At 37.1% G+C, this 27,225-nt stretch overlaps 1 protein-coding gene across 1 annotated transcript in view; it reads right to left on the bottom strand.

Moving 5' to 3' along the window:
- Window positions 1-27,225, bottom strand: part of LOC150101923 (uncharacterized) — a 1,001,066-nt gene that overhangs the window by 263,782 nt on the left and 710,059 nt on the right. Inside the window, exons 100-103 of the mRNA XM_090399931.1 lie at window positions 13,904-13,966; window positions 13,470-13,532; window positions 8,446-8,565; window positions 441-503 (exon numbers count right to left, since the gene is read on the bottom strand). Of these exons, the coding sequence (XP_090256057.1) occupies window positions 441-503; window positions 8,446-8,565; window positions 13,470-13,532; window positions 13,904-13,966 (309 nt within the window). The remainder of the gene's footprint in view (window positions 1-440; window positions 504-8,445; window positions 8,566-13,469; window positions 13,533-13,903; window positions 13,967-27,225) is intronic.

The following is a 27,225-nucleotide window of genomic DNA, read 5'->3' as shown; positions in this document are numbered from 1 at the left end:
AATACACTGTAACATTAATTTAAATAAAGTTATAGCATGGGCCATGATGTCAGCTGGGCTCCTGCCATTATGAATGACATCATTTTTTCCCATCAAACCATATAACATGAAAATTTTGGACAGTATATTTTAGATATTACATGGAGCTGCTTAATCTTTGCTACTATTCTTGGTGAAACTTACACCTTCATTTTAGTAATAATACCTTTATAAACCATGTAGCTACTTCCGATTTTAAACAGCTATCAGAAAACACTATATTTATTATTTAATATCAGTATACTAGTATAATAATAATAATTATTATTATTATTATTGTTGTTGTTGTTGTAGAAGCAGTTAAAATTATCTTGAAATAAGAATTTTTATTTTTCAATTATTTTCTTGAGAATGTAATCTTACATTTGCACTACAAAATAAAATCAAATTTAAACATTTACCATGGCAGCGATAGTTTTGACATATCTTTCCTTGACCGCAGTCTGAGTCAATGATACATTCCACTAAACAAAATAAGCAAAAACAATAATAATGAACATAACAGATTATATATTTTTCTTTTTTTTTACAAAAGCATATATACAGTCAACATTTAGTGAAATTACATGTTTAAAAGGAGTCTGTCTAGGCTGGATTCTAACATGATTTACTGAACAATTTAAATAAGAGGGGGTTCTACTATGAGAATTTATTTTTTTATAATAATGGATGACTCAGTCAAATGTACACTTTAGCACTTCTAACACTTCAACCACAACACAGATTGGTCTATAATTTGATGCTCAAGTTCTATCACCTCCCTTATGAAGCCGTAAAATCTTGGCTTCCTTCCATTCCTTTGGAATCTGACTAATGTAAGATATAAGGTTCATATTAAACAAATATGCCAAGGCAGATGTCATCTTCAGGCACATTCCTTCAAAATGCATGGTGATATATTATAAAGTCCCACAGCCTTATTAACATCTATCTAACTTACTCAATTTCACATATACCTCTTGCTTATGTACAGTCAGTCTCTCCCCCCTCATGCACTCAAACTCTCCATGGTGTTGCACCCACAAGGGTGAAATACCTTTATGAATTACTCGTTAAATATCTCAACTATTTCCTCCACAGCAGTTATCTTCATACCATTCTCTCCAATCAATGTCATCCTACCATAATCATTATTTTTTTATTTTATTTTTTATTTTTTGCTGGCTATATATAGAAAGAACACCCTATGTTTTTTTCTGGCTTCATTAGCTAACTGATACTCATACTGCACTTTTTCTTCATTTACCAACTAAGTCACCCATCTAGTCTGTTCTCTGTACTCCTCATGGAATTGATTATTACCATTCCTCTTATGTTGCCTCCATAATACCTTCTTTCTCTGTATTGTATGTTTAATCTTTTCATTCATCCATTTCACACCTACCTTATTTAGCCTCTTGATCTCTGGAATACATTTAACTGTTGCTTCTACTAGATAATTCTTGAATATCATCCAAGCAGCACTGATCTCCTTTCCACCCAACTCCTTATTCCATGTTACACCTGCCAGCTGTCTTCTGAGTTTCTCAGGATCACCAGCCTTGTAGTTCCACATGTACTCTTTTCTCAAAGAAGTTCTCACATGGCTGGCAACTAGCCACGTAATCACTTGATGCTCAAGTGATCACTCTCACCAACTGGAGGGAGATTTGACACCTCATTTATAATGACATCTTCTGGACGAGATGATCAAATCCAAGACCATCAATCTTTGTGTGCCATCTGTTATATACTGCCTGAGGTACTTGTCTCTTAAAAACTCAAGAAACTAATTTTCTTTACTTCCTGTTTCTATCTTGTCATCCCAATCTATATTGCCATAATTAAAGTGACCTTTTTCATATTGGCTTGGCTAATTTGCTTAAACATTTCATGGTCACTACCCTCCATATTGTCAGGCTTATAGCAAAATCTGGCTAAGTATTTCATTCTATTCATCTCTATCTCACACCATACTGCCTCAAAAAACACTCTCACTACCCCCCCCCCTGCATCTCTACATTGTATGGATATAACTCTTTTTTTCTATTACCAATAGCACTCTACCTCAATTTTTATCCTTTCTATCTTCACAAAAAAACATCATATCCTTCCATTTCTATTTCTGTCAAGATGTCATCCTCATCCAACAATGTCTCCTTATTCCAACAATTTTTGGGTAAATGATCTCAAATGAAAGGCAATATGCAGGAACTTTGGTAGATATAACTTGTATTATTTCATTATCAGAGCACAGGGATCTTCTACCAGAAAGCCGTTAGTTGGGAGATAGTCGGACCAGTATCCTTTCCCCATGTCAGGTGTTGATGGCAGGGCAGCTGAAGAGAGTCCGTTCATGGACCAGAAAGGCTTTCTAGATTTTAAGCAAAAAGGTGGATTTATGAGAGTCTGGTGAAGGGGGAAGAAGTGAGTTGCTCATTGCTTTATTAAATTCTTTAATCGAGGCTTGTCTTCTCTATGTTTAGTGGAGCAATGTTAGATAGGACAGGCAGCCAGGAGAGAGGGGTGTTTCTCACTGTCCCACTAATTGTGTGCATGGTAGAGTTTAGCTGGGTGTCTATAATGCTAGTGTGTGCACTTCTTTCCCAGACAGGGACACAATATTCTGCTGCAGATAATGCGAGGGCTAGTGCAGATGACCTTAGGACTTCTGCACTGCAAGCCTTGAATTGATATTGTTTCTTGTTTTAATTTTGTTGACAGGTTGGTGATGTGCCTTTTATAGGTTAGGCTTCTGTCCAGGTTCACTCCAAGGTATTTTGGGTGAGGCTCGTGTTCTACCAGTTTTCCACAGAAAGAAAGGTTGAGGTGTTGATTTGCCTCTGCATTGTTCAGGTGAAATACTGTGGACACAGTTTTTGTTGGATTTGGCTTCAAGTACCACTGCTTGAAGTACTCTTCCAGGATGTTCAGGTCTGTGTTCAAGGTTAATTCCAGGTTGGCAAAGGAGGTAGATTGATGTAGGATCGCTAGGTCATCAGCGTACATATACTTGCTTGAGCTGGTATGTGGTAAGTCGTACATGTAGATGTTAAAAAGTAAAGGGGATAACACCAGAGGGCTACATGGTGTGTAGTGTTTGTAGAGAGCTCCTGAACAGATAAGTGTTATTTTAAGTAATTGGTAAATTTGCTTGAATCTTGCATAGTATTATTTACTTTTCGTATCTTAGCATGTCTGGGTGATGTTTGTGTGTTTTCTGAGTTTCCAATTAGTAATTTGATAAATACAATTATTTGTGCACATGGCGCCAATAAGGAGGAATACAGTGGCATCCAATTCGCCATCTAAAACTTTTAATTTAAAGGATTTTATTCAGTGTACTGTTTGTGAAATGTATGCTTTGAGGAAAGCGGTTGGAGTCTGGTTAGACAACGATAGTGGAGTGAATGTGTGCAGAAAGTGTAACGAATGTGAGGATTTAAAGAGTGTTTCAGGTCGTGAGAGTGATATCACTGTTGAAAGTGAGAATGTAGAAAATAGTGATATGCGAAGTATGAATAGTAATATTTGCGAGGTAGTACCAGATAGCTGTGAGAGTAGCATTGAAAGTGAGAATAAAGGTAAATATACAGAATGAATGAATGAATTAACAAATAATAAAAATGATGAGACAGATGCAATGAGTGAAATGGCATGGTCATGCGGAGCGATACACATGGCAAATCAGCAGCTGGAGCATTGGCAAAAATGTTTACTGAGCATACCAACTAATAAACGGCAAAATTATGATGAGAAAAATAAGAGTATGATAGTGAGTGTAAACAAAATGAAAGAGCGAGTGTTGTACGGAGATTCTTTAGTAAGAGGTGTGATAGATGAGAGTTTAAGAAAATCGTACCAACCTGGTGCAAATGTTAAGGATGTAAGCAAGTCAATTAGAATGCAAAAACAGAGGGTGAAAGAATTGATAGTAGTAGTAGCAGGAACGAATGATTTGAAAGGAGACAAAATGGCTATGAGAGAGGATTTGAAGGAATTACTTGAGGTAGCAAAAGAGAAGAGTGAGAGAGTTAGGATGGTGAGTCTGTTGCTGCAGTATGACAGTTATAGAAGAAGGACCAAAATTGCTAATGACTTTATGTGCGGATTATGCAGGAGGAGTGGTGTGGAATTTGTGGATGTGTGGAGTGAGTTTGATGGGCAAAAGAATTTATATAAGATGGATGGTTTACATTTGAATGGATTTGGTGTACAGAGACTTGAAAAGGTGTTGTTGAATGAAGTGGAAGTGCAGAATCAGGGAAACTAGAGTTATTAGGGGGAGGGGAGTGGATATGCACACTTTAGGGACAAAGTTTAGTGTATGAATGTGGTTATTGCCTGAGCAAGTACGAAGGACAACAAATCAGAATGGGATAGTTAGTATAAGGCATCAAAATAGGGATGGGACAAATGGGCTTCTGCAATTCATGTATACTAATGCCAGAAGTATTAGGAAAATAAGGAAGAATTTTTTGGCCTTGTTTGGTGCATCCAGGCCACAGGTTATTGGCAATAGTGAAACATAGCTGACAGAAGATGATATAGCTAGTGGGAGATTGAATGTGGGGGGGTATGGAGTATTCAGGACTGACAGGTAGAATAAAATGGGAGGAGTATTGTTGATGATAGCTGATGAGCCAAGGAGAATAGAAGTGGAACTGCAGGATAAAGAAAAGAGCACATTTGAGGCTATTTGGTGTGAAATTGAGGCTAGCAGAACAAAATATACAGTTGGGTGCTGCTATAGACCAGGCGATGGAATAGATAGTGGAGATGGTATGCATAAGCAAATAGAAGAAATGAGTGGAAGGAGGGTAATTATTATAGGAGATTTCAACTATGGTAACATTGATTGGAAGGAGGAGAAAACACACAGGAGGAAGGAATTGCTTGACCTAGTAAATGCATCTGACAATTTGGCTGTAACGAATATGACCACGTTGCCACCAATTGGTGAGAGTGATCATAGGGTCTTGACTTGGGAGGTGGTTAAAGGTGTGTAATTTACAATTAAGACAGTGTACATGTGGAATTATCAGGCTGGTAAGTATGACAAGCTTAGGAGGTTGAGTGGTTCAGTGCCATGGCATGTAAAATTGCAAGGGCTGGATGTTGATAATGCATGGGAGGCGGTTAAGAAGTGTTTGCATGAGGGCAATGGCTGACTCTATACCTAGAGTCTGAATAATAAATCAAGTAGGGGTTAAATGGATGAATAACACCATTAAGCTTGAGCTGCAAAAACAGAAACAACTGTGGAGGGAATTTAAGTAGAAAGGTGACTGGCAGGCACATGAACAGTATAAAGCGCAGGCCAGAAGGGTAACGAGTGTGGTGAGAAAAGCAAAAGCAGATTATGAAAGAACATTAGCCATGGCTAAAGAGAATCCCAAACAGTTTTTTCGACATGTTGCAAGTAAAAGAAAAAATGTATATGGCAGAATGATTTAAAAGAATTCCGATGGTAGGGAGGTAACCGAATCAGTTGATATAGTTGAATTACTGAGTGAGCACTTTGCAAGAGTATATCATTCAGGTGGTGACATTGTAGGAATGAATAAACCAATAGCTTATACGGGAATTGTGGTGAATGAAGTGGAAGTGAATAGTCTATTACAAAACCTCAATGTCAATACATCTGTGGGATTGGATAGTATACCAGCTCATGTCATATGTAAAGAAGCTAAAGAATTGTCAGAGCCCTTGACCATTTTGTTTAATTTGAGTCTTGGGTCTGGGTAAGTCCCGAGGGGATGGAAACAGGGGAAAATAGTTCCACTGCGTAAAGGAGGTTCCAAGACTGCTGTTGTAAATTACTGACCAATCAGCATATCAGGAATCGTTGTCAAGGTCTTGCAGAGAAAAGTCAAGAGAAAAATACAGGATTGGATAGATGAAAATGGGATACTGTATGGGGGATAGCATGGTTTTGTCAAGGGTAGATCATGCCTCAGTAACTTGCTCACGTTTTATAACACAGTGACGGCTGAACTGGATAATGGTAATGGGTTTACAGTGATTCTACTGGACCTTGTTAAGGCCTTTGACAGGAATTCCATGTGACATATGGGGATGGATATAGGGTTGGTGAGATGGATAGGAGGGTAGTTGATGGAGAGATATCAGAGAGTGGTTTATTCAGGAGTAGAGTCCAAAAGATGGCCTGTGACTAGTGGTGTGCCACAGGGTTCTGTTCTTGGATCACTACTTTTCAATTTGTTTGCTGATGATGCAAAGTTGGGTAGAGCAATAGTGAGTGCACAGGATGTCAAAATTTTACAGGATGATTTGGATAGTTTGGAGGACTGGACTAAGGAGAATGGATGTCAATTTAATGTGGTAAAGTGCAAGGTTATGCATTTTGGGGTGAAAAGATTAGCAACAGTATATCACATTGGTGGAACTATACTCCAGGAGATTGACGAGGCCAGAGATTTGGGAGTGTTGGTGGATAGGGAGTTGAAGTTTAGGGGGCACATTGTAAAAGTGGCTAAATTAGCTCATCAAATCAGTTGGTTGCTGAAAAATACTTTAACAAGCAGAGACAAACAAGTTATTGTTCCTCTGTATCGAGCCTTAATAAAACCCCATCTAGACTACTGTGCCCAGATATAGGCGCCAGGGTTTCTTCTTGATGGGGAGGAGGTGGAGAGGATACAGAGACGAGTGACCAAGATGATAGCAGGTCTGTGGAATGAACCTTATGAGAACAGGTTGAAGATTTGTGGGTTGCAAAAATTGGTCGATAGGCAGAAAAGGGGTGATATGATTGAGACATTCAAATTACTGAAGGGTTTCTATAAGATTAATCCAGAAGATATTTTTGAGAATAGGACTGGTGGTGGGAGGACTAGGGGCCATACATGGAAGCTGGGCAAGAGTGTGCTTAGCAAGGGTGTTAGAGCTAGGTTTTTTACTTGGAGAGTGGTGAATGAGTGGAATAAGCTGCCAGAGTCTGTTGTGGGTGCCATGACTGTGAATGAGTTCAAGGCAAGGTATGATAGATACTGTGTGAATGTCGAATAGTTGTTCTTGACATGATATTAGGGCCTCTCTCGATGAATCTAGGGACTCCTTGGAGTTGCCCTTGATGGTAATAATGGTAATAATAATAATAACACAGAGCCCTGAGGGAGACCGTTGTGAAGGAATCTGTGCCTGCTCTTTTTTTCTGCCAATATGGACCCTGATTTTTCTGTTGGAGAGAATGGATTCAAAAAGCTGGAAAGTTTTTTTTGCAATTTATAATATTTCCTAGCTTTAGGAAGAGGCCCCTGATGTTAGGTCAATGAAAGTGGCTCCAGATTTAAGTTTCTTTTGGAAGCCTGCTTCAATCTGTGTTGTCAGGGCCAGGACCTGGTCACAGCAACTTCTTCCTGGCCTGAAGCCAGCTTGTTCAATCGGGAGTGCTCTTTCGATGAGTGGTGAAATTCTTTTAAGGAGAATTCTTTCAAAGAGTTTAAAGGTGGAGTAAAGCAAGGAGATAGGTGGTAGATTTTTCACATCATTTGGATGCCAAGGGTCATAAGCATCAATGATCTTAAGGTTGCAGAGTATAATCATTTTACTTTACTTTACCATTGTGTATTTGAATTAAAAGTTGAAGTATTCATTGAAGAGTGTGGAATCTCAAATTGAATTCACTATTCTATTTAATATCCCTCTTAACCAACTTTACATTCCCAGTTTCTAATATACTTGTTAATCTATCCCACAGCTCTATAAAATGAAAGATACCAATTTTTTTTTCCCCTTTTATACATGCAAAACGAATTGATTAGACAGGTCTCCTCCTTTTACATTCATGTATATGCACTGCATTATACTTTTAGTGTTTTATGAACATAATATTAGACGTTTATAGTTATCTACACCATGTTTACTACTGCACTGCTGGAAATGTATATGCATAAGATATTTAATGATGTAAACTTATAGAAATTTACATCTAAAATTTATAAATTTTAAACCAAATGAAAATTTAGTAAGCAAATGATTTTATCCTTTTAACTTCTATTCATGTTTAATAAAATCACAATAAAAATTATAAAGCTGGGCAGCAAACTTTCACAGCATCTGGACTTCTTATAAATAATCAATAAAAAATGAAAGAAGAAATGTGTAGATGAAAAGAAGAATCACTATTAAACATTTTAAGTATGAATGGTGCTTAAAACTACATTCTTTATTATAGAAAACTGAAGTGTGTTGACTGAACACTTGTAAAGATATAACTACAAAAGAAAAAAAAAAGTATTAGGCTGACATCAACATTTTTCAAGCTTTAAATGTTAGATTTCAGTCATCAGATCCAATGATGTTTTTTAAAAGGATTTTTTAATAAAGAATTTCAGAAATTTAATATTTCTAGGAATATTGTGTTGATCCATTACATATAATTATAATATTAAATCTAAATACCTGGAGTGCATGATACTCTTGGATCCCCAGTATGATTAGGCAGACAAGTACAAAGTGGTCTGTGGTCAACTGGTTGACACTGTGCTTTGGTTCCACATGCAGTAGGACTTGCACATGGATCTAAAACATGCAAAATACATTACCAGAAATTCAGTATTAATATAAGAAACAACTAGCTATGAATATTAAGTTCTGCTTATTTAATCCTTTTATTATTACTAAATTATTATTATTAAATTATTATTAAATTAACTTATCATCAAATTAAATTATCATGAAATTAATTAAATTCCATTATTAAGTTTGTTACTAAATTTAATAATGGATAATGTATATCAACATTTAATATCCAATACTCCAAGAATATAATATTATAATGATTGTTTTATTCTAAGATAAACAATGGAAGAAAAATAACAAAAATAATTTCACTTGAAATTTATTACTTTCAACCTTCTTAAAAAAAAAGTGCTTCAAAAATTTCATGAGGTTCATGATAAAAAGAAATTGAAATTACTGTTTTCATTTACACATGACTAAATATACATTGGCACTCTTATACATGATTTACAAACAATACTTCTTTTTTTTTTTTCCTTCTGCAGCTTGTCCCACTTAAGTAGGGTCACTGTTCTCAGTGAGTCTCCTCCACATCCTCCTGTTTTGGGCTGTAACCGCATTCAAGTTCTTCATTCTCAAGTCCTTCCCACTACCAGCCCCCCCCCCATCTCTTCTTCGGTTGCCTGTGCTTCTTTCTCCCCTGCACATCCATCTGCATGACCTTTTTCCCCATACTCATCCTCCCTCCTCATCACATGACCAAACCATCTCAACCATGCCTCCTGTATATTCACAACTAAATTCGTACCTTTCACTGTTCCCTTTACATAGTCATTTCTCAGACAATCCTTTCTGGTCACACCACACATCCACCTAAGCATTCTTATCTCTGCTACCACCATTCTGCTGATGTTATTTTTCCTCAGGGCCACAGTTTCCATAGCATACGTCATAGCTGGTCTCACTACTGTCCTGTAGATTTTGCCTTTTAGACTGATTGGTCCTCTTATCGCAAGCACTCCAGCCATCTCTCTCCAGTTCCTCCATCTTGTTTGTATCCTACATCCCACTTCCTTCTCAGCCTCTCTATCCTCTTTCACTGTTCCTAAGTATCGAAAGTCCCTAACCTTCCTGATGACATTTCCTTCCAGCTCCCAATCTGTCTCCCATCCACTTTGCAACACATTACTCTGTCTTACTTCTGCTCAGTCTCATATCTCTCTCTCTCTCTCTCTCTCCCAGTACTTTTCTCCACATTTCCAGTTTAACTGCTACTTCTTCTCTTGATTCTGACAAAGCACGATGTTATCCGCATACAACATTGTCCAAGGTGCATCTTCTCTCACCCTCCATCACAATATTAAACAGGAATGGACTTAATGCTGCCCCTCGATGCAAGCCAACTGTCACTTGAAAACTTTCTGTCTCTCCCAGGCAGGTCTGTACTCTTATCTTCATATTTCTGTACATCTGCACCAACCTGGCATAATTCTCCAATACCTTTTTCTCCCTCGGACATCTCTAGACTTCTTGCCTTTGCACTCTATCATACGCTTTCTACAGATCAATAAACACAAGATGTAGCTCCCATTGTTTCTCTCAAAACTTTTCCATCATCTGTCATAACCCAAAGATAGCATCTGTCACTGATCGACCAGGTATGAAGCCAAATTGCTCCTTTACAATCTCCACCTCCGTCCTCAGTCTTCCATCAAGAACCCTTTCTAGGATTTTCATTGTGTGGGACATTTACTTTAATCCTCTGTAATTCTTACAGTCTTCTGCATCCCCTTTACCCTTGTAGATGGGAAAAGGAGTACTTTCCCTCCACTCCTTGGGTATATTTTCCTGTTGGCAAACTTTTATGGACAGGTCCCACAGCAGGTCAATTCCCTCTTCCCCCAGTGCCTTCCATGCCTCCACTGGGAATCCTGTCAGGACCCACCAATTTTCCGTTCTTCATCCTCTTTATGGCCTCCTTCACTTCCACTTTACTGATATTCTGCACCATCCCCCTCATAAGGCTGCCCATCTTCTCTGTGAGTACTTGCATTTTCTCATTCAAAAGCCCTTCAAAATATATTCTACAACTGTTTCTTAAATCCAAATCCTTCCTTAATACTCTTCCTCCAGAGTCTTTGATCTGCCTCACATATAAGATATGAAATTTACAAACAATACAGATTTGAAAATGTGCAGAGTTGAATTTACTACAGCTAATACTTCTGATGTTTTAAAAAAAAGAGTATGGGCTTTTATTTTCATTCAAACTTGACAAGTGTATCAAAATTATAGTGGGGTTTATGAAAGAAACCATTTATGTTATTAAAAACTTAATATGAATATCAATTTCTATTTATTTAATAATGGGTGAATAGATATTAATATTTAATATCCAATAATCAAAGATATAGTACTATAATTCTTGTTTTATACTGAGATAATGACAGTAAGGAAAAAAAATAATAATTTGTCTATCTGAAAGTAATAACAATTAACCCCCACCCTCCTCCAAAAAAAAAAATGTGATTCTAAAAGTATGTGGTATTAATTAACAAACAAAAGAGTCTTGGTAATATCAGTAAAAAATGACATTTTAAAACATCAAATTTAGGCAGTATTTTGAAGAGCATAACAAATTTTATTTAGCATGTACTAGAATTAATGTGCTTCAAATATGATATAAACAGAGCAAAAATTATGGATGGTTAATGAAGAATATAAAGGATCAGAAAATGAATACTGATACTGTAATGATGGGGAATGTCACTTAATCATATCACTTTACTTGTATGGCACTTGATAACTGTTATCTGTGAAAAATGTAAACACCCAGTCAGAGAGTAGAACAAGTTATGCACTGAAGTGAATTAAATAGTCAGCTATAAAACTATGTTCATAAAAGTGGATAAAATTACAAGTTACAAGAGGACAGTCTAAGTTTCAACAGGACAGAATACTTACATAGTGGCTAGTGAGGCTATGGAAGTATGTGTGAACTAGGCTTTACCATATAAGATTGTGTAATTTCTTCAAGGTTAGGATGGTGTGCACAATGGCTGTCTTGGATGCCTTCCCATTTCAGCAGTGTGGAATTCCTATGAATTCATATAGACAGGATGTGGATAACACAGGAACTGGATGGAAACATCATTGTCTTCCACATGATGTGAATTGTATGGTGGGTTCCCATTGTTACATCCCTATTGAATAATCATCTGTAGTATCATGCTCAAGAAAGTAATTCATTCCTGCAATTCACTGTGACCATGAATGAAATCTGGACACAGTCATATGAGTTGAGGGGAAATTATGCCACCTTGGTTGGATTATCCTAACACCATCTGAAAAACTGGAAAAAAACTGGTAACATCAAAGTGATAATGATGATTATATCATATAGACAAAAGTGCTTGACCATGAAAACAGTAGCAAGGTGAGAAATGAAAAGAGAACAGGAAAACAGGAGCAGGTTGGACAGGGATACATGACATTGGAAGAGTGGCAGTTGGAAGTAGTAGAGAATGTATGTATAGGAATGATTAGCATAGAAATAGAGTAGATCAGGATGCAAGTGGGATAATTTAGATTGAGCAGATATATGTAGTAAGTGGTGATAAAGGTGATTGGGCAGAGCAAGTGTGGTAGGAAAATCACAGACTTTATTCACCAAACTTTCCTGCCCAATGGTTACAATGCCAAAAATCAATTATTAAAAAATCAAAAACCAAAGATCAATTATTTGTCAAAAAGAACAAATTATTTGTCCCTTCCAACTCTCTACATCCCTCTCAACAATAAAGACTACATTAATGCCATTATTATTCTTTATACCTGGAACACTTCAGAAAAAATAGCCGGAACTTTAAAGAATTATGATCTCTGCACTGCATTTAAACCTCTTTTAAATCTGGCCTCTCTTCTCTACTCTCCCAAGGATCCACATCCTCTCCTCTCTATTCTAAGTGTTTATAAGGTTCCTTATTACTGCACCATATCATATTATGGTTTAGACTGGGAGATCTGCTAAAGATGAAATCTGCCACTACTATAATTGGTTAGTTCTGACAGACCGTGCCTTGGATACCTTACACAGAATCAGATGGAAGAAAACTGACATGCTCCATCGCAGTAAACGGAAACTCTTGAAAGACTCTTTTTGGAGTTAGTTGCTAATTTAAAAAACCAGCCTAATCTTAATAAATACAACTTCCTACCCAACATCTAAGGCTAGTCAACAGCACCCATAAAGAATGCTCCTCTTTATGGGTGCTGTTGGCTTTTTTTGTTGACTAAAGACATAGGACTTTAGTCTTCCTATAGTCTAATATCATTTCTTTCATTTATTGTTTTTATTATTATTATTATTATTACCCAAGACCCCAAAGACTCACCTGTGAGGATGAATCTTTGGGAGATGGAGTCAAAGACTCATCTGGGAGGTCCTTTTATCATACACACACAGGTCATCATACCGTGCTTTAAACATACTCAAATTCTCTGCAGACACCACACTCTCAGGCAAGGCATTCCAATCATGCATGTTCTTGTGTGTGTGTTATTACAATTTTAGCATTGTATTCTTGAAGATGTCTCTTTTACAGATGAAATATTACATGATTAAACTTATTGTTTAATTATTTCTCTTGGTGCTTTAGTTATTCCATTAAATTTTAATATGACTGTGTGTTGCTGTCAGCACCTGTTGTCCTACTGCAGGGTGGAGAATAATTAGTTAAAATCAGATATGTGAATAAATCATTGTGGAATATAGTACATCATTGCTGGCACTTTCACTCTGTAATTAATAATTCAGTAGTTTAGATAAATGTACATTATTAGACAATAGGAGGTAAGTATTAAGAAAACAAGAAAAGTGAAACTGTCAACAGCATATGTTTAGTTATATCATTCTTAAAATTAAAAGCATAAATATCAAACAAAATTAATAAATGGCAACTTACTCAGACACTGGTGGTTGATGCAAGCTTCTTTTAGCGGACATTCAGGATCAGTTCGGCAACCAGCTGAAGAAGTTTTTAAAAATTTGTTACTACTTTTATATTGTTCCAATTTTCCTATTTAATATCACCCTTAACCTTGATTTCAATTTTCAGCATTACATTAAATATTTCATATATATTTGTAAACATACTTACAAATGCACTGTCCATTGTCACATATGAAACCAGTGGGACAGCTTTGGTCATTGGTGCAAATCACTGTTAAACATTTAAGACATGCTTTAGTAAAATCTGCTCTGCAGGTATTGCTAACTATCTTAATTAAGAAAGTCATTTTAATTTTAAACTATATTTTAAATTCATGATATCTAAAATAGCATATTGTTTATTTGGGAGATTTTGAAATTTAGAATGATTTGCAACAAAATACTAACCTGTACATTTCCTTTCAATGCATTTCTCATTATCAAAACATTCATTATCACTGCTGCAAGTAACTAAAAAAATAGAAATAATTTTAAAAAACTTGGCACTTTATATCAAAACTCCTAAAATTTGTATGATTAATATTAATAGTCTAAATATTCTAAATAAATTATAAATAATTTATAATAAATAAATTATTATAAATTTATAATATATGGCAAAATAAATAAATAAATAAATATTGTACATAAATAAAGTCCATATAAATAAATATAAATAGTCTAAACTGTTAAAAAATTGACAAGATCAAACAGCTGAACAGGCATATTATAAACTTTTATTGTATTTTTAATAGTAACTGTGCTATATACTTAGATTATAAACTTATGAACTAAATTTGCTCAGTTCAATGGATCCCCCTCCCAGATATGGAAAGCAACTGTGAGATAAGCAGGTTAACCTGATGAATAAATAGTCCTGGACCAACAGCAACATTGCTGCAAACTAAACCAAAATACCTCAGAAGCCTAAGACAACAATGTAATATAGTGTTCTATGCCACCATTAAATAAGCATGCCCCTGGGAAGGTACCTAAAGATCAACTGCAGCAACTGCCCACCAAGCAAGGTGTGGAACTGTCAACAGCATATGTTTAGTTATATCATTTTTAAAATTAAAAGCCCGATCTAAGAAAAATATCAATAAATTAATGACCGAAAAATGGGTGGTAAACTTATCTAAATGAATTAAATGTTCTAGCAAGAGGCCATTCCCCCTAAATAACTCCCATACACAACATATTAGATTTCATACACAACATTGAAAGAAACATCAAGCATCTCTCCAGTATTGAAGCCAACAAACTTTGTTTTGAAATAGCAAAAATAATTTTTGATGCCAAACCTTCAGTTTTAAACATTCCACCATCAGAATTGAAAGCTCTGACCTCCTTAAAACATAATAAAAACATAATCATCACCAGAGCTGACAAAGGAAATACTACAGTGGTTCTTGATACTGTTTCTTATGACCGAAAAATGAATCTACTACTGCAAGACCGAAATACGTATGCAAAACTAGACTATGATCCCACAAAAAGACAGCTGAAGAAACTGAACAAGCTACATGATGAAACTATGTCATTAGATGAAGAAACTAGATGAAAAAACTCAAAACATACCATGCTAGACCTCCGAGAATATACGGTTTACCCAAGCTTCACAAAAACAACATCCCACTCAGACCTGTCATGGATTCAATTAGCAGCCCGACTTACAAGTTATCAAAATTTTTATCAAACCTTTTCCATCCCCACATAGGCCATTCAACCTCTTCAATAAAAAACTCCATAGATTTTCACACCAAAATAAAAGACATTCAACTGCTGAATGTCTAAAAGACATTCAGCAGTTGAATGTCTAAAAGACAACAGACATGCTAATTAGCTTCGACATCGTCTATCTCTTCACCAATATTCCCTATAAAGAAACTGTAGACCTATTTAATCAAATATTTCTGTTGGACATTGTTGAACTTTTCAAATTTGTTATCACTTCTGGTTACTTCACATGGAAAGGAAAAATCTACAAGCAAGAGGAGGGAACAGCAAAGGGGTCCCCCCTTGTCACCAAACTTGACAGATCTGTTTATAGAGCATCTAGAAGAAAAAATCCTCGCGTTCAAACCCACACCAAAACTCTGGCTTCTATATGTCGATGATATCTTCGCAGTCTGGAATCATTCTGAACAAGAGCTACTTCAGTTTTTAGAAAAAAATCAACCTTCTTCATCCTCGCATCAGATTTACATTAGAAAGAGAATCCCCCACAAGTCATTCCCTTTCTGAAGTTACACATCCAAAGAAAAGAAGACAGTCCATCTCCACCTCTGTCTAGCGCAAACCGACATTTTCAGGCTGCATTCACAATACTTCATTCACAATACTACATTCACAATACTTCAGCTCATCATCCCTCTCAAAAATTTGACATCATTAAATCATTGGTAACCAGAGCACACAGATTATGCTCCTCCTCCAACAAAATTGGAAATAATCAAAAACACAGCCACTCTAAATGGTTACAATCTCAAAACAACTAAAAAAATCATCAGCAATTTCTCCACACTTCAACCTAGACAAGAACAACCCCATAGGATTTCCATACCTTATATCAAAGGCATCTCCAAATGGCTCTCAAAAATGAAGAAATACAATCTTGCTGCCACCTACAAACCCATCAACCAGATCTAAAACTTGTTACTCTCGCCTAAAGACAAGCTTTCACCTATGCTACCACCTGGTGTATATGAGGTTCCATGCTCCTGTAAACTCTCTTATTTTGGACAGACAGGCAGATCAGTTTTTAAATGCATATCAGAACATCAAGACCATATCCATCTCATCAAACTGCAAAAATTAGGCCTTGCTCAATACGGAGTTGAAAACCCAAACCACAAAATCCATTGGAAAAAGACAAAACTTCTACACAGATCTTCATATAAATATGAATGCTTATATAAAGAAAGTGCTGAAGCCCTACTCCACAGACCAAATCTAAACTGCAATGATGTTCTTGCCATCCCTAAAGTATAGGAAATTGTCATATTTCCTATACTTTAGGAAATATGACAATTGTGTAAAATTGTGTAAAATAATAACTTAACTGTAATTAATTTTAATTTAATTTAAGTAATTTAATTCAATTTAATTTTAATTTAAGTTCAGGCCGCAACGCGCCACTGCACGCAATTTGGATTCCTTTGTACATATGCATCTTTTCTTTTGTCATTCCTAGGATTGCCATACGGTACTGATGATGTCCTAAGATACCTAGGACGAAATATGTATGTACTAAAAAACCTACTACTGTTGTTCACGTGTGTTAAATTTAGTCATGAATTTTCTCTAAATAATCAAGGTGTGGATGCGCAAGCATCTCCTCCATGTCAGGAATGACCTCTATTTAAGGAATTGATGATAGCCTGCATTGGCCCCTGGTTAGGAAGTAGCAACTTCTAATACCACATCTTAGGGTCCAAATTGACAATAATAGTATCCTGAACACTTCAAGAAATAAGCACACAGCATCAACGTAGCCATGCCATCTCGAATGTCACCTGGGTCAGCAAGATTCACATCCATATCTTAGGTAGCTACATTTGAAAAGTGCACTAAAGTCTCCAAATAAATTTCTGTCACCTTAAAAATGAATGAAAGCAACCTAACAAGAACATTAGGAATTTCCTGACAATCCTTCAGCTGAACATCGAGGAATTTACTAGATTAAAATCAGCGGTCCTAAATAATATCCTTACTAAGCACAGAGTGAACGTGGTTGTTCTACAAGAAACTCACGACACTTCACAAGGCAATATTATCATTTCTGGCTACATTCTTCTCGTTGATAAACCTGATGAAAGACATGGTCTGAAAATCTACACAAAAGCAAATCTGGAAAGCATCTCTGAATCTCTTGGACATTCACAAAGTGACTTTCGTTGGTATCCTTTTGCACAACTTCTCAATTTACGATGCATGTAAGTCTCCTCTACTCGACTGGCCAAGCCCTGCACTTCCTCAGCCAGCCCATCCTGGCATTGTCTTCAGGGATTTCAACTCACACAGTACATTAGGGGATACAATAATGATGATAATCCAGGCCTGCAATTGACACACTGGATGTTAACCAATAGCCTCTACCCCATGTATGACAGTAAGCAATATGGAAACCTTCAAATCTGGAAGATGAGGATCAGAGACAACCCCTAACCTCTCTCTTTACCACCACTGACATGAAAGGAACTCTTCTCACCTCAATCTATCAAGTATTGCTTCCTCCTTTTTCCCTCCACAGCCAGCAGAGATCCTGTCTAATTACTAAATGACATAATTTCCAGAATAAACAGCTTCCTAAATACCTGGAAGGAATCTCAGGAAAGCAAACTTGCCAAAATTAACTGAATTCATTGAAAACAGCATTAACAAAACTTTACCAAAATTTGATAACTATGAAAGATTCGCTAAATTCCTCATAGCATCTGGCATTCCCCCTTCCCCCAATTCTTCTCAACCATTTCTCAAGTATGCAAGCATACTTGAGAAATGGTTGAGAAGAATTGTGGAAGAAAAGCTTGGTGAAGAACAAGCTGGATTCAGACCAAATAGAGGCTGTCAGGATCAGATCTTCACTTTACGACAAATAGTTGAGAAAGCATGGGAATATAACAAAGATCTGTATTTAAGTTTTGTCGATCTGGAAAAGGCATATGACAAGGTGCCAAGAGAGAAGCTATTCAATACGATACAGTTATCAATGGGGCATTATATCAAGCAATACTTAGTCTTTATTGAGTTGTAAGTCAGCAATTAGAGTTGAAGGAAGTACAGCAAGATGGTTTGATGTTAAATCTGCTGTGAGACAAGGATGTACATTATCCCCTCTGTTATTCATTATCTATATGGATCACATTATGAAGGAAAGTGGTATTAAACCTGATATCAAAATTGGAGATGTTAATGTCAGCTCTTTGCTTTATGCGGACGATGTTATGGTATGAAGGTCAGCAATAAAAAGACAAAGACAATGAAAATAGGTAGAATCGTTGAAAATGTCAACTGTGTTGTGAACGAGATCTTGTGGAACAAGTAAAACATTTCAGCTACTTAGGCACGATTTTTAGTGATGATAAATTAAATATGGAAACAGACAACAGAATCAACAAAGCTGGTATGGTAGGAAGTCAACTGAATAAATTTATATGGAATAAGAGAGAAATTAGTCAGAACACTAAATTAGCTGTATACAAGACAGTGTTCAAACCAGTTTTAACTTATGGATCTGAGAGCTGTGTCAGAAGTAAAACGCTTGACCAAAGACTAGAGACCGCAGATATGAGATTCCTGAGAAAGATTAGAGGCGTGAACAGATGGCATCAATGGCAATATCATATTAAAAACGAGGATATTAGGAAAGAACTTGACATTGTCAGAATCCAGGAATGCGTTAGCAGAGCTAATCTCAGGTGGTATATTACAGAATGGGCGAGGAAAGATTAGCAAAACAAGTATTCTCTGCCAGGTTGGCAGGAAAATGACCCAGAGGAAGACCAAGATGTAGGTGGATTGATATGGTACAAAGTGCCTTAGACGATAGAAATATAAGATCTGATAATGTTGGAGTCTTGACAAGTAACAGACTGATTTGGAGGAAAATTATAGATAGGAAGTTAGTAATGATGTAAATTTTTCATGTAGTACTATCATATCCTGTACACCCCTTGAGGGTACATGTCAGGAATTTGATGATGATGAAAAGACAGAAAAGACAAAGGAGAAGGGGGGGGGGGTATTATTGATGATCTCAGAATAGTTATTGTCCCTTCCATGTGATGGCTTTAAAGCCATTTCGTATGAGAGTGAAATGAGTAGGAATTCTAAATACTTAGTAAGATGTTGCTCTAGGCTAGTGAACATGGAGATGATTCTGAAATGCTCAAACACATAAGACGTGAATGACACACATAGGTGATATAATGGCTGACTTTAACTTGGAAGCATTAACTGTAAGCAGGAAAGAATATGTATGAATAAGGAGAAAGAAGGAACTGCTAAGGGATAGCTATACAGTATTTAGTGGTGGCAACAAGTGGGACGTGACTATTGTATGTAATAATAATAACATCTCATGTGGTGACTTTTGCATGGGATTCATTTGAGTTTGATTACTGCCAACAATGTCATATTCCTATGGTATTCCTAGGAGGATAAACAGAAAGGGGTGAAATGGATAAATCATGAATTATTTAGGAGCTGCAAAGAAAGGCATGATGAAAGAGATATAAAGAATAGGGTATCCTCAGCAGTATGGGGAATATAAAGCACAGGCTAGAGAAGTGGTTAGTTTAGTGAGAAGGAGAAACTGGTATATTAAAAGAGAATGGCTGGAGCAGCAAAATATAATTCTAGATAATTTTACAGTATATGGCTAGTAGAAGAAAGAAAGACTAGATCTTGAAGCCTGACTTTAGTGGCTCAGATGGCATACATGTCACACCACTGAAGATATGGTGGAAAATACTTAATGAATATTTTGTCAGTACCTGGTTTTCAGAAGGATGAAGAGATGTTAGAAAGGATCCAAAGACGACTGACTAAGGTAGTTTCTGACCTCTGGAATGTCGAGTATGAGGAAAGATTGAAAAGATGTAATTTGCAGAGTCTAGTGGAGAGAAGGAAGAGGGGAGATATGATAGAGACCTACAAGTTGGTAAGGGGTTGTTATAGGATCAATGGTGGAGAAGTTCTACAGAGAATAGTGGGAGATCAGGGGAGAACCAGAGGTCATCCCTGGAAACTGTATAAAGAGGGTGTGAGTAGGGGAGTGAGAGGCAGGTTTTTTTCGTGCAGAGTTGTGAATGATTGGAATGCCTTGCCTGAGAGTGTGGTGTCTGCAAGGAGTTTGAATGTGTTTAAGACACGGTATGATGAGATGTGTGTGAGATAAAAGGACCTCCTAGATGAGTCTTTGACTCCATGAGGTCTTGTTTAATAATAATAATAATAATAATAATAATAATAATAATAATATCTCAAACTGGAGATCTGGGAGTAGTGCTGAATAATAGGAAAGAAACAGGTATATCAGCATTTCAGGAATGTGAAGCTTTTAAATTTTAAGTAAGCTGAATGTTAATAAGGATGTGGGACTAGTTGGGATATTACCATATACAGTATACATGAAGGGATGTGCAAATGAGCCAACAGCACCCTGACTTGGCTGTTCAACAAGAGTCTAGAAAAAGAAACAGAGGGGAAAAAAATGGTGCTGCTGCTACATCAGGCATGGCAGTAAAGGTGATAGAGAGGTTGGTTAAAGATAGAATACATGATAATGACGATAATACCTTTCTAGAAGCAGCATGGATTTGTTATGGGGCTGTCCCATTTCAGTACCTAACCAGATTACATCTTATTACATAGTGTGGACAGAGGGGATGCTTACAGCAGTTTACAGTATTTTTTCTAATTTTTCGACATTTTTGTAGAGGTATGTGATGGAATGCCACACAATACACTAGTGTTGAAATTGAGTAACATGGAGATGCATAATCATTGTCAGCCTGATTATAGAGATAATTAGTCAACAGGAGCCATCAAGTTATATATGGAGAGCACAATGTCTTGAGAGGGGAAGGTAACAAGAGGAGTAACAACAGTCCCAGATCAGAACAGGATTCTGTTATGGGATTGTTGTTACTCTGCACAAATAAAGAGGCCATCCAGGAAATTGCAAAAAGATGTAGTGATCAAGTAAAAAGAACTTTTTCATGAAAAGGACTAAGAGAAAGGTATTCCTGAAAAAGTGAGTGCACTGATAGTAAGTAAATTGAAGAAAGATATGATAAATATAGTAGCAGTTAGAGCAAATATGAAATGAGTTGTTTTGATACCATAGAAGAAAACTAAATGGACAAAATATACTTCCTCAATGATTTAAGTTGCCTTGTTATATAGCAGGGTTGGCCACAACGTGGCCTGCGAGATGCATGCGGTTCACATCACATGGCTCTTCGCGCTCTACTAGGAAAAAATAAACAAAAAGAGAAGAGGAACAAAATAAAAAAAGAGAGAGAAGAGGGAGAGAAAAACAGGATTAATAAAAATTACCGCTGCAATAAAAAAAAGTTTGATTAATTCAAAACACATTGAATGTTTACTTTGAACAATCAGAATAATTTTAAAGTCGAAACAATAATTTTAGCTATTTATTTACTAGTAGAGGTTTTCCTTGTATCCAGTTTCTTAGTAAGCTACTTAAAATTAGGTGTGTAATTAGTTAAAGCAACTCTTACAAGCTCATTCAAATGTTCATCATTTAAAACAGATTATTTAGATTTAATAAATGTAAGAGTCAACTATAGAGCTTCATAGGAGTACGTAGTCCCAAAAATGGAGATCAGTTTTTCTGGCACATTGCTTAAGTGTTGGATACTGTTGGTCCGGAACTTGCTTCCAAAACAGAACATCCACTTTGCTTCGCTAGCTTCAGTCCTTCTTCCTCTTGAAGTTCCAAAAGCTCCAGTTCTGCAGCTGTGACATCCATCACAATTGGTTTTGAAATAGGACAACTGTACTCAAGCACGTTTGTGAAGAAAGGATTTTCCAAAAAAGCGGATATGGCTTAAGTTCTCAAAGGTTGCAAAATTGATTGTTGAGTTCTTTGGCCAGATAATTTAATTTGCTAACATAAGATCCCATTTCTAATTCCACTCCTGGAGAATTTGTCAGTATTTTCTTCAGACAAACGAAGTGACTGAAAGTTTTATTTTCCAAGTCTCTCTGGAAAAGTTGCAGTTTGCTTTGGAAGCTTAGCACAGTCTGTGCGAGATTGGTTATTAGTTTCTCTTTCCCTTGAAGTGAAATGTTTAATATCTGTAGATGCTGGAAAACATTGGTGAAAAATGCCATGTCTAACAACCACTGAATGTCTTCGAGATGAGGAAAAAATTTCTCCTTCTCTCTAAAACAAGTCTCGATAGTAACATCAACCTCTTTAGTAAACATGTACATCAATTTACTCTGACCATGGAGTTGTTCTTTCAAAGTTGAAAGTTTAGTTCGCCTAAGATCTAAGCCAAGAGGAAATTCTTTACTAAAATTACGGCGATGCGTGTCATAATGACACTTGAGATTGATGCCTTTGAATTGTACAAGTGTCACCTCATTAAGCATGAGAAGAAGAAAATGCTGTGGATGGTATATAAGGAAAAAAGTGACCAGTAAACTCATGAACAGTAAAATGCTCAGACAAGAAAGATGACCAGCATGGCAAAAAAGGCAAAATCAGATTACAAGAAGAATCTAGCCAAGCGGCCAAAGCAAATCCCAAAGAGTTCTTTTGTTGTGTGGCAAGTAAGAAGAAGAATGATTGCAGAAGATTAACCTTTAATGAGTGCTAATGGTATGAGGTGACAGAAGTAGATAAAATAGTTGAGTCACTGAGTGACCACTTTGCAAGGGTATATAATCTGAGGTTACTGCTGTGATGTGGGAACAGAAGTGGATAAATTGGAGATTTTTAGGATATTGCAATATCTCAATGTAAATACAGTAGTGGGATTATATGGGATATCAGCTTGGGTTTTGCAAGAATGTGCAAGGAAACTGGCAATGCTGCTGACTAGTCTCTTTAATTCAAGTCTCAGCTCTGGAAGAGTTCCAAGGGAGTGGAAAGAGAGCATAGTAATTCCCTTGGATAAGGGAGGTTCTAAGACTGCAGTAGCAAATTATAGACTAATCAGTATCTCAGGTGTGGTGCCAAAAATACTGGAAAAATTGGTCAAAAGAGAAGTCAAGATTGTGGATAAATGGTGGATAAAAATATGTACTGTATGAGCAACAACATGGTTTTATGAAGAGTCAGTCATGCCATAGTAATTTAGTAATTTTTTTATAGTAAAGTAACAGCTCAGTTGAATAAAGAAATGGCTACATGATGATTCTGGATTTTGCAAAGGAATCCGACAGAATACCACATTGGAACTCCATTATACAAATTATAACAAATCCGGATGGATATGACACTGTTTATGTGGATAGGAAAGTGGCTGCTCGACAGATATCAAAAAGTGGTATATGGAGGAGCAGATTCAAGTCAAAACAGGTGACTAGTGGTGTGCTGCGAGGTTCAGTGCTGGGAACCATTGTTTAATTTGTACATAAGTGATACAGGAAATAACCTTAAAGAAAATATTCAGTTATCTGCTCATGATGCAAAATTAGGTACAGCAATAGTTAATCAAGGTGTTGTGCAGAGCTTGCAAGATGATTTAAATAGCTATCAGTATGGGCAAAAGTTAATGGGTATTAATTGTGGAGAAATGTAAAGTTATACATTTTAAGATACACAGATTACAAGCTGTGTACCACAACACTGTACTTCTATTGTAGCCACTGTAGCGCAATTGGAAGAAGAATGGAACATTGCGCCCTTCGACTGGAAAAGACCTGGGTTCAAACCTCATCGTGACAAGAAGAATCCTTATATGGGCTTTTTCAGGTGAAGGTTTTTTCTTCCCAGAAATTCAGGTTTTTCATCCTGCGTACAGTCAAATCGCCCTTCAAGACACATGCAATTGACGGACAAAAAATACTGTCATTGGTGATGATGGGCGATAGATGCTGTTGATGGTAGTAGTGTCGTAGTTTGGAGAATTAAGTAGTAGTAGAGAGGATGAGATGTATTTAGTGAAGTAGAGTAGTGTGCCTTCTCATGATGAGTCCTTGGACTCCCTGGGTGTGTCACATAATAATAATAACAATAATGGAACCGTACTCCAGGAAATAGATGATGCTAGAGATTTTCGGGTGATGGCAGACAGAGAGTTAAAGTTTAGAGGACATATTGCTAAGGTAGCCAATAAGATTACTTGGCTATTGCAGAACACACTAACAAGTAGAGATAAGGAAGTTGTTATTATTCTTTATAAGGTCATGATACGTCCACAATATAAGGTCTTGATACATCCTGAGTACTGTAATTGGATTACTGTGCTCAGGTCTGGTCTTCTGATATTTTTGGGGATGAGGAAGTGGTGATGATTCAGAGACAAGAGACCAAGATGGTGAATGGTCTGTGGAATGTTCCCTCTGAGGATCAATTGAGGGTGTGTCTGGATTGCAGAAGTTGGTTGATAGGAGAAAAAGAAGGGATGTGATAGAAACATTTAAGTTGCTTAAAGGATTTTATGGGTTTGACGTAGGGGAAATTTTTCAGCTCTTGAAAAACAAACCTACTGATTTTTTTCTCACTTTTACATTTACCTGTGGCATTTATATCCCCAATGATTGTCACCACTTCTGTTTCAGACAACCCAGTCATTCTATGGGAAAAAAAATATTACAAGTACATTATTATTATTATTATTATTACTACGGGCTACTCCAGGACTCCTTAGACTCATTGAGAGAGGCCCTAAACATCATGTTCACACAACTGTTCAACATCCTCACAGTATCTATCAAACCTTGCCTTGAACTCGCTCACTGTCATAGCACCCACAACAGACTCTGGCAGCTTATTCCACTCATTTACCACTCTAAAAGTAAAGAACCCAGCTCTAACACCCCAGCTAACCACGCTCTTGCCCAGCTTCCATGGGTGTCCCCTAGTTCTCCCACCACCAGTTCTGATCTCAAAAATATCATCTGAATTAATCCTATAGAATCCTTTTAGCAATTTGAATGTCTCAATCATATCTCCCCTTTTCCGCCTATCAACTAGTTTCTGCAGCCCACAAATCTTCAACCTGTTCTCATATGGTTCATTCCATAGACCTGCTATCATCTTAGTCACTCGCCTCTGGATCCTCTACACCTCCTCCCCATCAAGAAGGAACCGAGGTGACCAAATCTGGGCACAGTAGTCGAGATGAGGTCTTATCAGGGCTCGGTACAGAGGTACAATAACTTGCTTGTCTCTGCTCTTCAAGATATTTTTCAACAACCAAGTGAGTTGATGAGCTGATTTAGCTACTTTCGCAATGTGCCCCTTAAACTTCATCTCCCTATCCACCAACACTCCCAAGTCCCTGGCCTCATCAATCTCTTGGAGTACAGTTCCACCAATGTGGTATACTGCTGCTAATCTTTTCACTCCGAAATGCATAACCTTACATTTTGTCACATTAAATTGACATCCATTCTCCTTAGTCCAGAACTCCAATCTATCCAAGTCGTCCTGCAAGATTTTGACATCTTCTGCATTCACTATTGCCCTACCGAACTTTGCATCATCAGCAAACAAATGAACTGTTCCTCTTAGATCCTTCCCTATATCGTTAATGAACAAATTAAACAGCAGTGGTCCAAAAACAGAACCCTGTGGCACACCACTAGTCACAGGCCGTCTTTGGGACTCTACTCCTGAATAAACTACTCTTTGATATCTCTCCATCAGCCACCCACCTATCCATCTCACCAACCCTATATCCATTCCCATATGTTGTAGTTTACGGATTAGAATTCCATGTGGTATCCTGTCAAACGCCTTTGCCAGGTCCAGCAGTATTACTATAAACCCTTATCCAGTTCAGCCATCACCTTGTTATAAAACTTGAGCAAGTTACTGAGGCATGATCTACCCTTCACAAAGCCATGCTGTCCTCTGTACAGTATCTCATTTTCATCTTTTGCTTGCATAGCTAGTTTCCTTTCATAATCAGCTTTTGCTGTTTTTACCACACTCGTTACCCTTCTGGCCTGCACTTTATACCGTTCGTGTGCCTGCAGGTCACCCCTTTCTTTAAATTCCCTCCATAGTTGTTTCTTTTTTTGCAGCTCAAGCTTAATGGTGTTATTCATCCATTTAACCCCTACTTGTTTCACTATTCGGACCTTAGGTATACAATCAGCCATAACCTCCTGTAAATGCTCTTTGACCACTTCCCATGCTCTATCGACGTCCAGCCCTTGCAGTTGTACATGTCATGGCACTGATCCAAGCAATCTCCTAAGCTTGTCATACTTGCCAGCACGGTAATTCCACATATACCCTGTCTTAATCACAAATTGCACACCTTTAGCCACCTCCCAGACCTTATGATCACTCTCACCAATAGGTAGCAACATGGTCATATTCATTACAGTCAAATTCTCAGATACTATTACCAGGTCAAGCACTCTCACACCCCTAGTATTTTCAATTACATGCTGTTTCAGATAGTTATCCCTTAATAATTGAATAAAATCCATTTCCTTCCTCACATGTGTCCTCTCCTCCTTCCAATCAATGTTACCATAGTTGAAATCCCCCATAATAATTACCCTCCTTCCACTCATTTCATCAATTTGTTTATGCATACCATCTTCACCATCTATTCCATCACCTGGTCTATAGCAGCACCCAACTGTATATTTTATTCTGCCAGTGTCAATCTCACACCAAATAGCCTCAAATGAGCTCCTTTCACTATCCTGCAATACTTCAATTCTCCTTGGCTGCAGTTCATCAGCAATCATCAATAACACCCCTCCTCCAATTTTATTCTCTCTGTCCCTCCTAAACATACTATAACCTACACATTCTATCCCAGGAAGAGCCAATCAAGGCCAAAAATTCTTCCTTCTTGTTCCTAATACTCCTGGCATTAGTATACATGAATTGCAGTGATCCCTTTGTCCTCCCACCCCTATCTTGATGCATTATTCTAAATGTCCCATTCCCATTTTTTGTCCTTAGTGCTGGCTCAGGTACATTATATACATTTTTACACTCAACTGGCTCCCTGATGTCTGGATATCCACTCCCCCCCCCTCCTTGGTAGTTCTAG

Source organism: Typopeltis vanoorti, chromosome 11, assembly GCF_054136105.1.
Source record: "Typopeltis vanoorti isolate ZY-2024b chromosome 11, IOZ_Tvanoo_1.0, whole genome shotgun sequence".
Lineage (NCBI taxonomy): Eukaryota > Metazoa > Arthropoda > Arachnida > Uropygi > Thelyphonidae > Typopeltis > Typopeltis vanoorti.
This window is presented reverse-complemented; position numbering and strand designations above follow the sequence as displayed.